Source organism: Typopeltis vanoorti, chromosome 25, assembly GCF_054136105.1.
Source record: "Typopeltis vanoorti isolate ZY-2024b chromosome 25, IOZ_Tvanoo_1.0, whole genome shotgun sequence".
Taxonomy (NCBI): domain Eukaryota; kingdom Metazoa; phylum Arthropoda; class Arachnida; order Uropygi; family Thelyphonidae; genus Typopeltis; species Typopeltis vanoorti.
The window spans coordinates 11,522,024-11,539,354 of record NC_143573.1 but is presented as its reverse complement, the minus strand read 5'-3'; the positions used below and the strand labels follow the sequence as shown (position 1 = coordinate 11,539,354).

Sequence of the window (17,331 nt, the reverse complement as noted above, 5' to 3'; positions counted from 1 at the left end):
GGATAGTGAGGGAGCTTGCTCCACCTTTGCTTCGAGTTGCCTTGGTGTTGTACTACCGGGTGTTCACTTACGCTTGGATTCGCCGATAGTTCATCGGCATGAAACTCTTAGATCGTAGTTTTCGATCTCAGAGTTTCGCATACTGGCTCTAAAATAAGGGATTTTTATCCCCTTAATTTAATTAACTTCGCCATAAAAATAGCCGTTTGGCTTTTATGGTTGCAGATATTTTAAAAAGCAGCATTCTAGATGGCTTATTTACATGAAATTATCTGAATTATATAAAATAATATAATAATAATTTATGTTAAAATACACAATCTGATTCCCACGAAGGTGTCTCAACTTACGAGATGTTTAACTTTTGTGTACAAAGGTTAGCTGACATCTGTGCTCTAGGAATAAAAACTAACAACCTTAATAATAAAAGTTATTTTGTAATATGACATTTATATTCTTAGGAAAAAATCCGTCAGTTTTTAATTCAATTATACATTGATTATTAAGAAGAGCGACACAACTTCTCAAAAACTGTCGAGGATCTTATTTGAGAAAGGAGACTGATCACTTGTTTCTCTTCAAGTTTAATTTCTTCAAACTCGTTCTTAGAAATAATAAATTAAATAATTGTGAATAGTTAATTGTGAGTACGGTCGGTACTTCAGTTTTAGCAACTGAGTCGCCAGTTTCCATTCTGTTCGGTTAGTTCCCCCCTTAATAAAGGTTCCTTGCATCATAGACGAGACTCAACCCAGGTCTTTCCGATCAATCTCTTCGTCTATACTGACTAGTCTACGGAAGTTTTCTGTCAGACTTCAGTTGCTTCAATTGAAATCTGATTAATTATTCGTAAATATTTACTCGTAGTCCCCCTATTTACAGCCGTTTGTAGAAATTCAAGCATTTATTGTATTTATATCGTTGATCAATCGCACGCATCTCTTTGGCTAGATAGACCTTAATAGAAGCGTGGTAATTGGCATTTTTTGAATTCCTTGGCCCGACCCAATTTCGATTGAAATTGAAAAAAAAAATACAAGAAATATTAAACTATGAAAGTGATCTAAGATATTAAAATAAGTTTTCCATATATATAGGTGCAATACACAACCGTAAAATTGAACAGACTAAGGATTTTTGATTTCTTACATAATACAGCAACCTCTTGAAAACGTATATTTCAGCGTCTAATAATCAGGATATTGATCTTACGTCAAACAAAAAAATCATGACACCTAATGACAACTGGAAGCATCCATGCCCACTGAGAAATACGAATCCATGGGGTTTTGTGTGAAGAGCTATTAAGCTATCATTACCCAAGCCAATAGGTTTGGCTCATGGTGTAGCCCATGTTTTCGCACTTTCATTAAGGATGCTACAATAAAGAGTATTTTGGGTTTTGTTGTTGTTATACTTTCATGTTTGCAGAACAATCAAGTGGCAAGTGGACATTGAAAAATCTCTTGCGCGAATGAACAGAAAGATAGAAACTAATCAGAACTGAATTTAAAGACCTGCAAATTCTATTCTTTGGGAAACAAACGAGGCAAAGAATTGCTTTCAAGAGACGGCAACAAAAGGAATTAGTGAAAAGGTAGAAAAATGTAGCGATGAGTTTGGATTTGATCTTAGAATGTGTGTTGACTGCACGTAACACGTGATAACAGGTTTAGAAGAGAGAATGAGAATTAATGCCAATTCTGATGAATTCAAATGTTGGCAAAATATCCAAGCAGCAGCAGCTAGACGTATGTGAAAGAGCGAAGTGATCAGAGTAGGTTATTAATAAGCTAAATGCTTCCTTTTCTAGTATATCAAGAATTTTTAACGAACTCTTAGAAGAATCAGTTGAAATATGACTGCGATTAAGGGATTAAAGGGATTTGTGATTTTTATTGCTCTTAACGTTGTGTGTTACAACGTTAATTTCTTGGGTGATGAGGAGACGATGTTTGTAATAGTTAGCTTTGTGTTACCTGTAGGATTCTTTCTTGGATACATTCTTCTCTTCATTCCATAAATTTCCTAATTAAGATTTGGATTACTAACGTTGTTATGTTAGCAGAAAGTTTACAGTCTGATCAGCAACACCTTCTAATTCACAGGGTATAGAAAATAGTCGACAAAAATCCGTTTTTTAAGGACTGTTAATAAAAATATGAAGATATCAAATCGAGGAAGCAACGCGACCTGCAGATGCGTTTAATCGACAAAATTCAGAGCGCGTTCAGTGAGAAGCGGTTGATCCCGACAGAAATCGATTTGTACATCATATTCATAGATAAATAACAGCGAAGAGTGGACACCACTTAGTTTTTATTTCTATCAAACCTTTTTTCACGGTGGCAAATCATGATTTGTCTCATTCCCAAGTGGGTCACACTATCACATTTCTGAGTTGGAGAGAAATCCGTAGTTTAGTATTTTTTGTTTGCTTTATAAGTTATGTACGATATTCTGTAAGAAGTTTGTAACAAATTTCCCTAAATTATGTGTAACAGGAGCTCGGTGTTAGCATTTTAATTGCATTCTGAATGTCTCTTACAAAATGGGTATACGTTTATGAAAGCAATCTAGAGTATTGAATTGGATTGTTACTAATTAAATAGTCAGCAGTAAAAGAATATTAATTTGCATACAAGTATCCGAGAGTAGTCAAAATATAAAAATATTACTTACATTTTTAACGACCTCCTCGCTTCCAGAATTGTCGAATGGCTTTCTTTCAAAAGATATTTTCTTACGCCAAGTACGTGGTTTTCCCAATAATTCTGCCAGTTCAGAGTGGAAATATTAAAACCAAAAGTCTGAAAAATATTTAATTACAACTGATTTAACTGAATGTTTAAGTCTCGAGACTTAGATTTATGCATTACTTAAAACTAACATTGGATAAGTCAGGGTTCGAAGTGTACAGTTGTAAACCTCTTTAGTTTTGTGACTCATTTTGCTGAATTAACAAAATTAACCAGGTTAACAACTGTTTTCAAATGACCCAAAAGCTGATCATCTCAAATTGCGCAACGTTTATTAAATGATTTTTGTGCATCGCATTTCTAAGTAGGGCAAATGGTGCAGACGGTACAAGTTGTGAGATGAGATGTCTCTAAGTGAAGATCCCTTGTGTTAATCAGAGATGCCACCTATTAATAGAAGAAAGAAAGAAGTCCTAACCATCAACGATATAATGCTGTATTCAAATGGCAATTATATTCAAATTCCTAAAAAAATATTTCTCAAACTTGGAATTAAAGTACCGTTTTCAAAAACAAGATATATTTTTTCCCTTTCCAAATCAGGTAAATATCCTCAATTTAAGTTTTCATCGAACAGATGGCTTCACGCAAGTGGCCACATGTGTACGAGGGAAATAATTTCGTGATATATTTGGCACATCAGTCAGTTGCAAGTATTCATTCTTAGTTGTTTTTTGACGGACGTAACTTGCCGCATTTGGATTATTCAGGTTAGTGGGGTTAAAAACTAGAAAACTTCCCTTTCTTCATTACTCTTCGAGGGACTTCAATATTTCCTTGCTTTAATGATAAACAGTAATAAAATCATGACTTTTGAAGTGTATGATTTTATTAATTATCATGTATCATTCCTAATTACATTTTATAATATACACAAATTTATAAAAAGCTCTTGGAAACCATTAGACAACACAAAGTATTGAATAAACATGGTTGATCTTTTTTTCTCATCTAGTAACCTTAATAACATTTGCTTACTGGTTATCGGAATATATAACAGTAATTAAAAACAAATTTACTTACTTGCTTTTCTTTTTCGGCCAGTTGCTCAGATAACATGAGAACGTTATCGCACGAGAATTTCCATTCCTGGATCGTGAAAGGTTCTAAATGCCTCACGTGATTATGCAGCTTCCGATACATTTGGAACAACCTAAATAATAACATTTAAATGTAAAACGTTTTCAAAGAAAGCTCGTAAAATATGTACAAAATATTTGCTTCCAATTAAAAGTGTTATTTACAAGTTATGCATTGTAAGATTCAAAAACCAAGTTTAATTCAGCTCGATTGTTGTAATATTCTGACACTCAGGAAAGTTATGATGGTCAGAGTGACTTCAGGGTATCATGACTTAATTGCCTCAAAGCTTTAAGGTAAGTACAAAACTAGCGTGGCAAGTAAAGACTAGAAATTTCGAGAGCCTTGTCGTTGGCACAAGTAAACGGGTTATGATATTATAGTTTATATCCTTACACACATACTCAGAACTGCCTATATAAATTAGCAGCAAGCAAGAATAGGGAAACATATATATTATCAGCTTAAGAAAACAGGCGGTTCCTACACTAAACTCTTAGCAGAAACGGAAGCAATTATGATAAGCCAGTTAATTCCTGGTGAAAACAGCAGATGAAGAAATCCACAAAACTTACGAAGAATGGAAAAAGACACTCCTAAAAACGATTTGTTTACAGGTAATGAAATCGAGTCAATATTAAGATCAGTGGATCGAAGAAAAACTCCTGGAGAGGAAAGAATAACCAGCGATATATTCCTAAGAGGGTTTGTCGAATACCCGAATTCATAACAATTTAAAATAAATGTTTAAAAATAGGGCAATTGCCTTTATTATGGAAACTGTCTAAAATTATATCCATGATCAAACCCAGGAAAACAAACATCCGATAGAATTAGCAAACACAGGATTCACCGTTTCGAATGCAGCTGGTACTAGAAAAACCTCTGATGTGATAAACTAAATAATGCACTTTGGGTAACTCACGAGACCTATCAAGCAGCAATCATTATGCATTTGGACCTCTTTCAAGCACAGTAGATGCAACTATGGAGGTTAAAGATTTCACAGAAGGCAGTCTATTGCAAAAAAAAAAGACTTTGCGACTGTCAGCTACTGGACTCCATCCGGATGTCCTTAATACAACATGTCATCATTTCTGGTTCTGGAGATATACGCTCGCCCACTCGTAAACTATCTGTTTTTTGACAGAACAACTCCACACAGCCAGTTGACTCAACTTCAGCATAGATTAAAAAGAAAGCCTAGAAAACTTTTTCTTCCTTTATAATCCCTTGTAGGGATTTCAATATATGACTGCAATATTGTCATATAGATATTTCCTATATGAATCTTGGACTTTCTCTGAATGTTTTTCCTGTTATCTTGTTATCAAATATCTCTACTGCTTTCCAATCCCGTTCTGTTGAAGTGGCCATAGCAACCTATTAACTGTGCTCACGTAACAGTGTTCATTTCGTTCCTAACATATTCATTTTAATGATTCTGCCATTGATGCCACCCGTCTTCTCCTCTAGTTTGATCAAAACACTCATATCTACTGTCTGTGGTCTTTAATGAACTATTTATTTGCTGTTTTAAGGATACTTGTGACATACGACTGAATGATAAATGCACGTAAACACAAGAAAGATATTTAATTAACCAAATATTTCGGTCTGGAAAAAGCAGACCATCTTCAGTGGTATTACAAGAACAGTTTTAAAAAATACAAGCTAGAATACTAACAATAGATCGTTAAAAATAGAACACGCAAGTGTGATGTTATATCACTAAGTATTAAGTATAAAACGGAACATTTTGAAGTAGAGACATGATTGGAAAAAAAAATTAATGAGTAATCTTGATTAGACTTTCCCAGATTTTTGATATAAGATATACAGTCATTACGATTATTTGAAACATTTAGAAAAAGTTCTCTTCTCATCTATTTTCCCTCAACCATCCTTTGGGGTAAGATATATAGATGTCATCTCTACTATTTGGCCTCACAGCAAAAACTCTTTACCTTCTTTTTTAAAGTATTAATTCCTTGCATCATCATATAAAGTTTACTATGAAAATAGACGAAAACAACCAGTTATCTTTTTTAGACATTCTCCTCATCCGGTCACCTTCAAATAGTCTTACAACTACAGTATACAGGAAACCAACATTCACAGGTCGTTATATTCTTAAAGAATCAGCCCATCATCCTTGTCAAAAAACAGGAATTATAAAATGCCTCATCAGAAGAGCCAAAACTCATTGTTCTACTTTTGATTATCTATAGAAAGAACTTTCTACTGTCCAACAACACATGAAACTCAATGACTTTTCTAAAAAAAGTACTCAACATCTTCTCAATTCTTATAATCCTCCACAAAACAACAAAGTTTCAATATGTCGAGTGCCTATTCCTTATATCTCCGGTATTTCAGAACCTATCGCAAGAATTTTAAAGAAATATGATTTAACAACTACGTATTCACCCATTAACAAATTGTCTTCTCATTTTCCTTCTCCTAAAGACAAACGTTCAGCTTCATCTCTTCCTGGAGTTTATCAAATTCCTTGCAACTGTGATCTTTCCTATTTTGGACAGACTGGACGTTCTCTTGAAAAAAGAATCCAAGAACATCAATCCTCTATTCTTCACAACAAACCTGAGAAGTCCGGATTGGGTCAACACGGGATTGAAACTGACCACAGCATCTTTTGTTCCAGGACTCGCCTCTTACATAGATCTCGTTATAGGTTTGAACGTTTGTTCAAGGAAAGCGTGGAGGTCTTATTCCATCGTCCCAACCTGAATCGTAATGACTGTATATCTATATCAAAAATCTGGGAAAGTCTAATCAAGATTACTCATTATTTTTTTTTAATTTTTTTTCCCAATCATGTCTCTACTTCAAAATGTTCCGTTTTATACTTAATACTTAGTGATATAACATCACGCGGCGTGTTCTATTTTTAACGATCTATTGTTAGTATTCTAGCTTGTATTTTTTAAAACTGTTCTTGTAATACCACTGAAGATGGTCTGCTATTTTCAGATCGAAATATTTGGTTATTTAAATATCTTTCTTGTGTTTATGTGAATTTATCATTCGAACTATTTATTTCTAGCTCACTGAGATCCATAACTCAGTGAGCTTGAAATAAATAGTTCATTCGTAGCTCGAGTAGTTCGAGCTACGAACTATTTCATCCGTAGTTCATTCATAAATAGCTCGTTCTATATAAATTTATCCAATCCACTCCCCAACATACCACGGTGGCTTATTCTTTTGTCTATTTCCATATTTAATTTTTCATCTTCACTATAAACTGTGCGGAAATAGCTGAAATCATGTACTTGTCCTAGAAGATTCCATTAAGAATGCAGTTGAAGTTTTCAGAGTTACTGGATATTTTCATAGATTTCTTTTTATTTATACTTTTTCATGCGAAATTAGTTATAAATGTTATTCAGTTTCTGGAGATTTGTACTGGATTTATTTATGAATACAGCATCATCTATATAAAACAAATTGCTGAATTTAATGCCACTCGTTCAAAGTCAGCAAAATCGATAATAATGCTATCCATATAGAATATGAACAACAATAACAGTACAGGTAATGTGCACCTTCATCTCATACCTGCATTTACCGCAAAGCATATTCGTGTACTTCAATTCCAAATCCCAACATACATGTTAAATATAGATTATGTTGTTTTTCAGTATGTCCCATTTACCCCGTATAACTGCTACATACTACACAGTTCATCTCTTTGCATCTTTTCGTATTTCTTTTCCTGATCTTCGACACTTAGAGATACAGGATATATTTTCACAATTCCTCAGCTATATATCTTAAAGAGAATCTCATAATAAAAACTTCTATTTGGTCTGACTCTGGCTTGTTCTTCTACAAGTTCTGCTATGATTTTTCTTCTGGAGAATAATTGCATAAATATCATCTGGAATGCTTAGAAGAAATCTTTCTCTTTTAACCCCACATTGTATGATCTTCCTTTTTATATTTGGGCTCTACTCCAATCATCCGAACCTTCTGATCAGTCTTAGTTTTTTCTCGTTTCATAGACCATTCTTAGGTTCAAATGCCAGGGATCAATTTCAAAATGCATCTTTACAACTGCTGTGGAGATTCCACATGTTGATATCAACCAAAGAGCTCATTTATTATTACTAATATTATTATTGCATGGGAATATCCATTGAGTCCGAAGGCGCATCATTTCCAAAAAGCAAGTATTCTTTGGCAAATACTGATGACATTTCAACAGATCCACTCTAACTAAAAATAAGAATGAACCTCTAAAGAGTGTACAATTCGTCACGGTAAGAATAAAAGGATGTGCGTGGATATCACATCTCATACAAATATTTAGCATCAGCAGTTACTTATCCAGTTTGTTCAGTAGTAGTAGAATGTCCTTTTTAAAATTGTGTGTGTGTGTGTGTGTGCGCGCGCGTGCGTGGGGGGCGCATTTATTTTACTAAGACGTTGCATAATGTGCCTCGATTGCATTGATATTTCTTGCCTCTACCATATAACAAAGTAGGTGTTTGTTTTTCAACTTTAACACACACACGGTATCATAAAACGAGATTTTATTCTATCAGAAACTTTAGTATAATTAAAGTATATTAACATTATCTTAATATTAATAAATTAAGATCAAGATTGAGTAATATCCCAAAATTCAATCAAAACATGAGAAAACATTTTGTTCCTCAATGCTTACTGAATTATTGAGGTGTAAAAGAAAGCAAAATGTTATATAGATATAAACACTTAAACTGCATCAAAATGTGAATGGATTCACTAATTTCATCACATTAGACAGTGCATTAAGAGTATGGAAGAAAGTCTTTTCTTGGTCACAGTTGAGCCAATTTTACACTTAACCCAAGCTTATGCAAAAAACTTTCACACGATATATCCTCTCGATTATAAGGCTATGAACTTCACACCATTTGCCTCAATATCCCATAGTAAACAGTACGATTCCTTTCAGACGTGCATATTGTTATGTATATAATGAGAAGGTCTGAGTAGGTTGTGTTTATGCTGCTTGCTTACGCTTGTGTCACAAATTAAAATAAAATTCTAATTGCAAGACTAGTTTAATTTTAGAAGTATTACTTTTATAACAATAACTGTACATAACTTACCTGGGTTTCCTCTGACAGATCACCGATACGAAGTCAACTATCAGAGCTGGAATATAATGATCCATCACTGTACATACAGCATTCCATATTCTATTCCTTTTAAAATTTAGAACAGGATGACGGAAGATCTCCCTACTGGGATACCTCTGAGACATTGTCGCTACGTAAACCATAACTTCCTTCCAGGTTATTTTGTTGATAGCTTGGGATGTGCAGTTGTAAACCGTGATTCCGTTTGGCCTAGAGAGGGGGAGCAAGCAAGGATTAAGAGATATCTAAACTGCATGCAGGGATGTTAACATTTACTATGAAGTCAATGTCTGATGCAGATTTCTCTTCGTTTACAGGCTTGATGAATGAACATTTAAATAATCTATTCGCTCAATATAATTAAGCTAATAAATACTGAAGTAACTCAATACTATTGAAGTGTACTTCTTTGTTTACCTCAAACTGTCACAACAACATTTGCCTCCTTTTTCTCTCCTGACTTAACATTCGATAGTGCGAAGAAAATTAAGTTCGATTTCGAATCACTTCATATTAAAATCCCTTCGTATTCACATTTACACGACTTATGCAATAAAAAACACTTTAGAAATGACTGTTACATAAATTAAATTGGAAGAAATGACCAAATATGTTTCGCTGATACAGTGAAATGAAAGGTTTACCTTTTAGTTGCAGTGTGCCATGCTGCTGCGAGCATCAGATTAACAACCACGTCAACAGGAATTATGTCTGCCGTTTTCTCGTTATGCGCAATTCCCGTTCTGAGTAGCCCTTGGCCAACCTGAAATGTAGACTAAACATAGGTTAAGTGCATTTACTTGACAAGTTTATTTTAAATTGTGTTTCATTTGCACACAGTATAGTGCAATCATCCATGGTCGGGAGCAATTTCGATGTGTAGAGAATAAATGCGCAGTTTCCATGATGTGTTCATTATACGCAATTTTTAAGGATTTTTTAATATTTTATTTTTAATTTATACGTTTTATATTACAGCTGTAAAATCTCTCTCATAATTAATTTTTGTAAAACTTTTTAGTGTACTAAACGAGTAAATAATTCTGCAGTAAAAGTGCAAAGAGAAAATCAATGTAAATTGACCTGTATGTAATAAGATAGAAAAGGGATTAATCTAGATTATCGCGATGAGGAAGCAACATCGAGAGATCTTAAGGTCATGCGATGTTAGAAAAAGGCATCCAACAACGGAGGGAACAATAATGATGTCATTACGCTGGCATCTAATCCCCAAAGCTACTTCTTAAAGAACAAAGGGCTGAAAATAGAATAAAAGAAGACTGAGACAAACCAGGGGGTTGGCGTGACTTTTTGGGCTTTTGGCCTTTTTCTCTACCTTGCCTTTTCGTCTCTAGGTAGTCGGTTCTCAGTACTGTCCGGTACCGAGAACATGCTCCCGACGTGGGCTTAGGAGAGGCCGAACTTCCACACAATGGTTCCGAGGAGAGCGTAGGTACCCGTAGACTTCGTGGTGACTACGGCAATTCCCCGGCAGGATCTCGACGGAAACTCTAACAAAAGCTCCTCCCAGAAACTTCTATATTAGGACCGCCAGGATCATCCAAGCAGCTGCAGTCACCTACGAACCGGGCGCAACATCGAATCGATACAACTAAAGGTTGTGCTAACTGAATGGACTGTCTATCCAAGGGTTTATATAAGCAAGCACCGTTTTATTTTAATGTCAAGGGCATACAATTCGATATTTTATGTGTGCTTATAGGGAATTGTATGTAACTAAGTGGTAATTAAATCAGCGACCTGTTAGTTTAAAAAATGAATATGTGCTTAATTGTGATATAGGGAACTACTATTTCTTTAATTCAAGTAGTTGGTAGTGTAAATTCAGGTAACTAAGCAATGAGTGTATTGAGAGCTTGAATGTAAACATTGCCTTCCTAGTAATTGAAACGGCTTAGAGAGCTTACTTCTCCTATTTGTATGCGTATTGTACTTTTTTCTCTCGAGGGACCCTGTAATCCCTAGAGAGAGCGTCCCTTGGGTGGCGGATAGGGGAGCCCACCATGTATGTGTGCGCATGCGCTTGCGTGCGTGTGTGTGTGTATATATATGGTGGGGTGGTCCGAATATACTGAAGGACTCGTGGACCAACAGGGCCATAAGGGGGCAATGATCTTGATTGTAAGGGAAGCGGCACTCCCATGGATCCCTAGCTGGATCTATCCTCTCCTTCTTCTACTTTGAGAAGATCCACTTACTTTAATCTTTCCTATAAGGCCTTATCAGCCAAATCTTCTTATTTTATGACCCTTATGCTATTAGAGTACTCGAGAGCCATGGAGTCTTTTCATTTCTGGCCTTACAACTATGCCCTCTCTATAAACCTTACTATAATTCTTCTATAATCTACTCTTTCCCCTTCAATATACCCTATTCCTCCTATGGGTTTAAATTCGGAAGAACGCTAGTTCAGAAGCCTTAAGGTAGCAGCCCTACCACTGAACTATTCCATCGTCAGGCAAGTCCCCTGACATGGAGAACATAACCATACTTGTAAGCTGACAGAAAAAGATAATTGGATTGAATCTATGGAAAACGACCCTGGAATGGAAAAGGTAAAACCAAAATGGAAACGACAAAATATAATACACATAGCAAATTGGAATGTAAGAGGAATAGCATATAAAGAAATAGAATTAGACCACTTATTAAATGAAAGTAATTTTAAAATAGCAGTAATCACTGAAACAAAAAAGAAATTAAAAGGAACTATGAGAACTGAAAATTTTAATGTGATATACACTGGAGTCGACAGAGACCAAAGAGCACAAGCAGGAATCATGATTTGGATTCATAACTCCCTTTCAAAACAGTTAAAACATTATAAATTATGGAATGAAAGAATAATAGAAGCTAGAATAAAAATAGATAGAGGCTATTTAACAATAATTGGTTGATATGCCCCAGAAGAAGGAAGAGAACAGGATAATATTGATTTTTATAATCAGCTACATAACATATATAATAAAATAAATAAAAATGATTACATAATTTTAGCAGGAGACTTAAATGCAAGAATTGGAAACACTAAAATTAATAATAATATAGGAATACATGGAGAACACACTCTAAACAGAAATGGTAAAATATTGATTGATTTTGTAGTTTATAATAACCTAAAAATAATGAATTCCTTCTATAAACATAAAGACATACATAAATATACTTGGGCAGCAAGAGGATGGAAATCAATATTAGATTACTTCATATTAAATGAAAAGACATCGAAATTTTCACTAGATGTTAGAGTTCGCAGAGGATATGAAATAAGCAGTGACCACTTCCTTGTTGAAATAAAATTAAGATTACCACCTAAATGGCTACAAGTAACAAGAACAGAAAGAAAAATTGAAACATTTGTTTATAAAACTAGACCATTGAATGACACAAATGTACAATGGCTATATGAACAAAGAATTAACCAATATGTAGATAAAATAAAACAAAATGAAGAAATAGAAATGGCTGAATATAAAAACGATACTAAATGCAGCAGCAAATGAAACCTTAAGAAAGACCAAAAAATTCAATAAAAGAAAAAATTGAAGATCTGGGATGATACAATCAAAGAAATAATCAAAAAGAAAAAAGAAGCCTATCACAAATGGTTAAGCAGCAAAAGATTAGAAGATGAAATAGAATATAAAAGAATAAGAGCCATAGCTAAAGGAGAAGTCAGAAAAAGACAGAGAATCATGGAATAAATTTGTTTCTAACTTAGAACATGATTTATATAAAATAAGACCCAATGTATATAAGATTTTGAAACACTTAAATACAGATACCAAAGAAAACATAAAATTAAACACCGAATTGAAATCAGAAGAATTTCTAAATTACTACACAGAACTGTGGATAGACAAATATTTTAAAAAAGACAACTGGTAAACAATTAACGAAAATGAAAAGGAAATAACTGAAGAAGAATTAGAAATCAGCCTGAAAGAAACAAGAAACGGAAAATCACCTGGAGAAGATAAGCTAGGTTCAGAACTATATAAATACGCAGCAACAAGATTCAAAGAAAGACCCTTATTATTTTTAAATAAAATTTACTCAACTGGTATCCCCCCAATAGAATGGAAAAAAGCAATTGTGATTCCTATCTTTAAGAAAGGTAATAGAGATGACCCTAAAAACTATAGAGGTATCAGTATACTAAATTCCTATTACAAAATATACAGCAGAATCTTAAATATCAAACTAATGAAATATTACAAAAACTTTATTCTAGAAGTAAAGAATGGATTTAGAAAAGGACGATCATGTATAGACCCGGCCTTTTGCCTAAAATTAATAATAGAGAAAAGAAGAGAATATAATTTATAAACACATATTGCATTTATTGACTTTGAAAAAGCATTTGACAAAGTTAAAATAAACATATTATTTAACATATTAAAAGAAAGACAAATACCAAATAATATCCTAAAAGCTATCACAAGTATATATGAAAATATTCAAATACAAATAAGATTAAATCACGAGCTATCATATACGAGAGAGATAAACAAAGGGGTTCGACAGGGATGTCCCCTCTCAGCAACTTTTTTTAATATGTACTGAAATGAAAATAATAATAAAATGTAATAAAAATTTACACCAAGGAATTAAACTTTCTCTTACACTTAACTTAAACACTCTCCTGTTTGCCGACGATCAAATAATAATTACAAATTCTGAAGATAACTTACAGAAAGCTGCTATTTTAGATCTAAATGAGATATCCAAAGATTATTGCATGATAATATCAACGGAAAAATCAAAAACTATGGCCTTTAAAGGACAAGATCCAGCAAGAACTAAAATAGTAATAGATAACAAGATCTTAGAACAGGCGAATTCATTCAACTACCTAGGAAGCATGATCACATATGAAAATGAAAAAGATATAAACGTAAAAATCGCAAAATATTTAAAAATAACAGGTGTAATTAACTCTATATTTAAACCAAACCTAGTTCAAAAACAAACCAGGCTAAAAGTATACAACACATTAGCCCTGCCGGTCTTAATGTATGGAAGCGAAATCTGGACAATAAAACAAAAAGACAAACAAAGATTAACAACAGCAGAAATGAAGTTTATGAGAAAAACTGCAAAGTATACCCTATTTGATCACAAAAGAAACGAAGATATTATGAAAGAATTAAACCAAGAACCAGTAATTGAAAAAATTAAAAAATATAAACATAGATGGATGGAACACGTTCAAAGAATGAAAACAGAAAGATTACCAAAACAAGCCTGAAAGTACAAGCCATTAGGAAAGAGAAAACCAGGACGTCCTCTAGAGAGATTCAACGATGGCTTCTAAGGCCGGAACAAACCATGCTAGGCCTAAATCCTTGATACGCACGATGATGATGATTGTACTTTTTTTCTTCTGCTTAGCATATATATATTTTTTTGTTTTTGTAACTACCTTGCCTGTTTTCTAGCCAATCTAGTATCTTCAAAAAAACAATTAGGGAAACTGCTTACATATTAAATGTTTGTTAGCCACGATTTGCGTTAAGGTAAAATTGTGTGTAGTTACAATATCCTGTTTTCCTCACTGAACTCTCAAACTACATTAATTTAATCAGAATGGTGCAGTCGATAATTTTTTTTCTGATTGATTTGTGAGAGAGTTAGTGATCTGCATATATTAAATAGGCTGAAATCTTCAGGTCTGTTTAACAGCATGGGGGATAGAAACTAGACTTGGTAGGATTAACTGGTAATCAAGGTAATGTCTTATATGTGTAGAGTTGATAGAAGTTATGGCGCAGTCGACAAAGACAAAATCAAAAATAAATTACATATAAACGATAACAATAAATATTTATAATACAGTGGAACCTCGGTTAATGAACGACTCGGATCTCGAACAGATCGTTTCCCGAGCATATTTTCCGAACAAAAAACGCACTCGTTTTCGAACAGGCAAACCGACAACCACATGCGACGCGGTCTGTGATGTACTGCGGGAGAGCATCAGTTATGCTGCAGCCTCCACTCATTGCAGGAATCTGCTCCAATTTGCAATGTTCTTGATTTTCTTTGTCTTTTTCTTTTTAATTATTACAAAATAAGTCACCATGGGGCTGAAGAAGGATAGAACCACGATAGAAGTGAAAAAATAAATCATTTCCAAACATGAAAATGGCTTTGGTGTCTCAGCTCTTGCTAGGCAGTTAGGTATGGCGAAATCAAACTGTACAATACTCAAAAAGAAAGCGGCAATCAGGAGCTGATATTGCAAAAGGAGTGAAAGTTCTTAATAAACAAAGATCACTCTCAGTTGAAGAAGTGGAAAAATTGTTCCTGATTTGGATAAACGAGAAACAGTTCGCTGATGATAGTGTTTCTAAGGCTTTAATTTGTAAAAAAGCGATCCCATTACATGAAAACCTGTTAAAGAAAAACTCTGGTAGAGTGCTCATACTGATGAGTTCGAAACTAGTAGAAGTGGCATACATAGTGTGGTTAGGCATGGGGAGGCTTCGAGTTCGAACCAGGAAGCTGCTGAGAAATGTGTGCAAGAATTTAGTGACTTTGTAAATGCTAAGGGTTTTCTTCCCCAACAAGTGTTCAACTGTGATGAAATCAGCCTATTTTGGAAAAAAATGTCCAAGGAGGACCTACATCACTCAGGAGGAGAAAGCATTGCCAGTAGAATGCAATGTCCTTCGTTGCAAGCCAATGAAGGACAAGCTAACTCTTGTGAAAACACAGGTGGGGACTTCAGTGTCAAGCCATAGCTTGTGTGCTACTCTGGGAAACCGTGGGTGGGTGTTTAAGAAAATTAGTGTGATGAAAAGTAATTTGTCTATTACGTGGAGGATTACTGTAAGGCTTGGGTAAGCAGTTAATTTTTTATTGAGTGGATCCATGAAGTCTTTGCCACAAGTGTGAGAAAATACCTTCAAGAAAATAATTTGCCAATGAAATGCCTTCTCGTGATGGGAAAAGCTTCTGCTCCCCCTTCAGGCTTGGAGGACGAGTTAGTATAGGAGTTTCATTTTATTACAGTGAAGTTCCTGCCACTAACACCGCCCCTCTAATCCAACCGATGGACCAGCAGGTCATTTCGAACTTTAAGAAATCACACCAAAGCACTGTTTCTAAGGTGTATTGAAGTGGCCTTTGATGCAGAATTAACACTCAGAAAATTCTGGAAAAATCACTTGAATATTTTCCATTGATTAAGTATCCTGGGCTGGGTGCAAGTGATTTACAGCACCATGAACCCGGCCTGGACGAAATTATGGCCAGACTGTGTAGCAGATAATCTGGGCTTTGAGGGCTTTGAGGCTGGGTATGTTACTGTTGTCAGTGATCTTTGTCTCTATGAAAAAGCATGGGCTTGGAAGTTGACAATGCTGATGTGGAGAAGTTAATGGAGGAATACAGGAATGAATTCACCATAGAAGAACTACACCACCTTCAGAAGGAGGAGCAAAAGACAGTGATTGAGGAAATGCCTACAGAGACAATAGACGGAAGGGAGGATGTGCCTAGGTCTTTTATCACCGAAATCTGTGCGAAATGGGAGAGTGCAAAGTTTTGTGGAGAGATATCACATTGACATCCTGTAGCCTAGGGTGTCATAAACCTTTTCAATGACAATGCATGTCTCATTTCAGAAACATCTTAAAACGAAGGCTGAAACAAATCTTATTGTATTGGTTTTTCTTCAGACAGAGGCCTAGTATGTCTCAGTATGTCTCAGGCAGAGTCTTGTGGTGCTAAGAGGCTGAAAATAGAAACAGAAAACACCCAGAAGGACAGTTACCTGGTGTTTTTATGGAAGGGGACTGCTCTTCCTCAACCCCTTCCACTTACGCCATCAACACTCCTACGTACAAGTAAAGTGAAGTTACATTCCGTCTATATTTTATATATGTATTGCGTTTATTCTTTTTCTAAAAGATTTTAAGCATTTTCATTGTTTTTATATGCAATTTAATGCACGAAGTACGGTTATGAAGGATTAAATAAGCAATCATCTGAGATTCGTAAATTGATTAATTCTTATGGGAAACTGCTTTCAGTTTACAAACAAATCGGTCTCCCAACAGCATTTAGGAACGAGTTATGTCCAATAACCGAGGTTACTCTGTAATGTTTACAATGGCACAGCCAATATATAATCTTTACACAAGTGACGGCTGAACTCGATAAGGATAATGGGTTCACAGTGATACTGCTGGACTTTGCAAAGGCCTTCGACCGGATTCCACATGGAATCCTAATCCGTAAACTGTAACACATGGAGATGGATATAGGGTTGGTAAGATGGATGGGAGGCTAGTTGATAGAGAGAGAAAGTA

The 17,331-nt window shown here is 34.7% G+C and overlaps 1 protein-coding gene across 1 annotated transcript in view; it reads right to left on the bottom strand.

Annotated features, from left to right (window-relative positions):
• Nucleotides 1-17,331, bottom strand: part of LOC150092540 (putative fatty acyl-CoA reductase CG5065) — a 38,653-nt gene that overhangs the window by 4,662 nt on the left and 16,660 nt on the right. The window contains exons 7-10 of the mRNA XM_090414228.1: nucleotides 9,637-9,755; nucleotides 8,963-9,202; nucleotides 3,783-3,912; nucleotides 2,683-2,810 (exon numbers count right to left, since the gene is read on the bottom strand). Coding sequence (XP_090270354.1) covers nucleotides 2,683-2,810; nucleotides 3,783-3,912; nucleotides 8,963-9,202; nucleotides 9,637-9,755 — 617 coding nt within the window. The remainder of the gene's footprint in view (nucleotides 1-2,682; nucleotides 2,811-3,782; nucleotides 3,913-8,962; nucleotides 9,203-9,636; nucleotides 9,756-17,331) is intronic.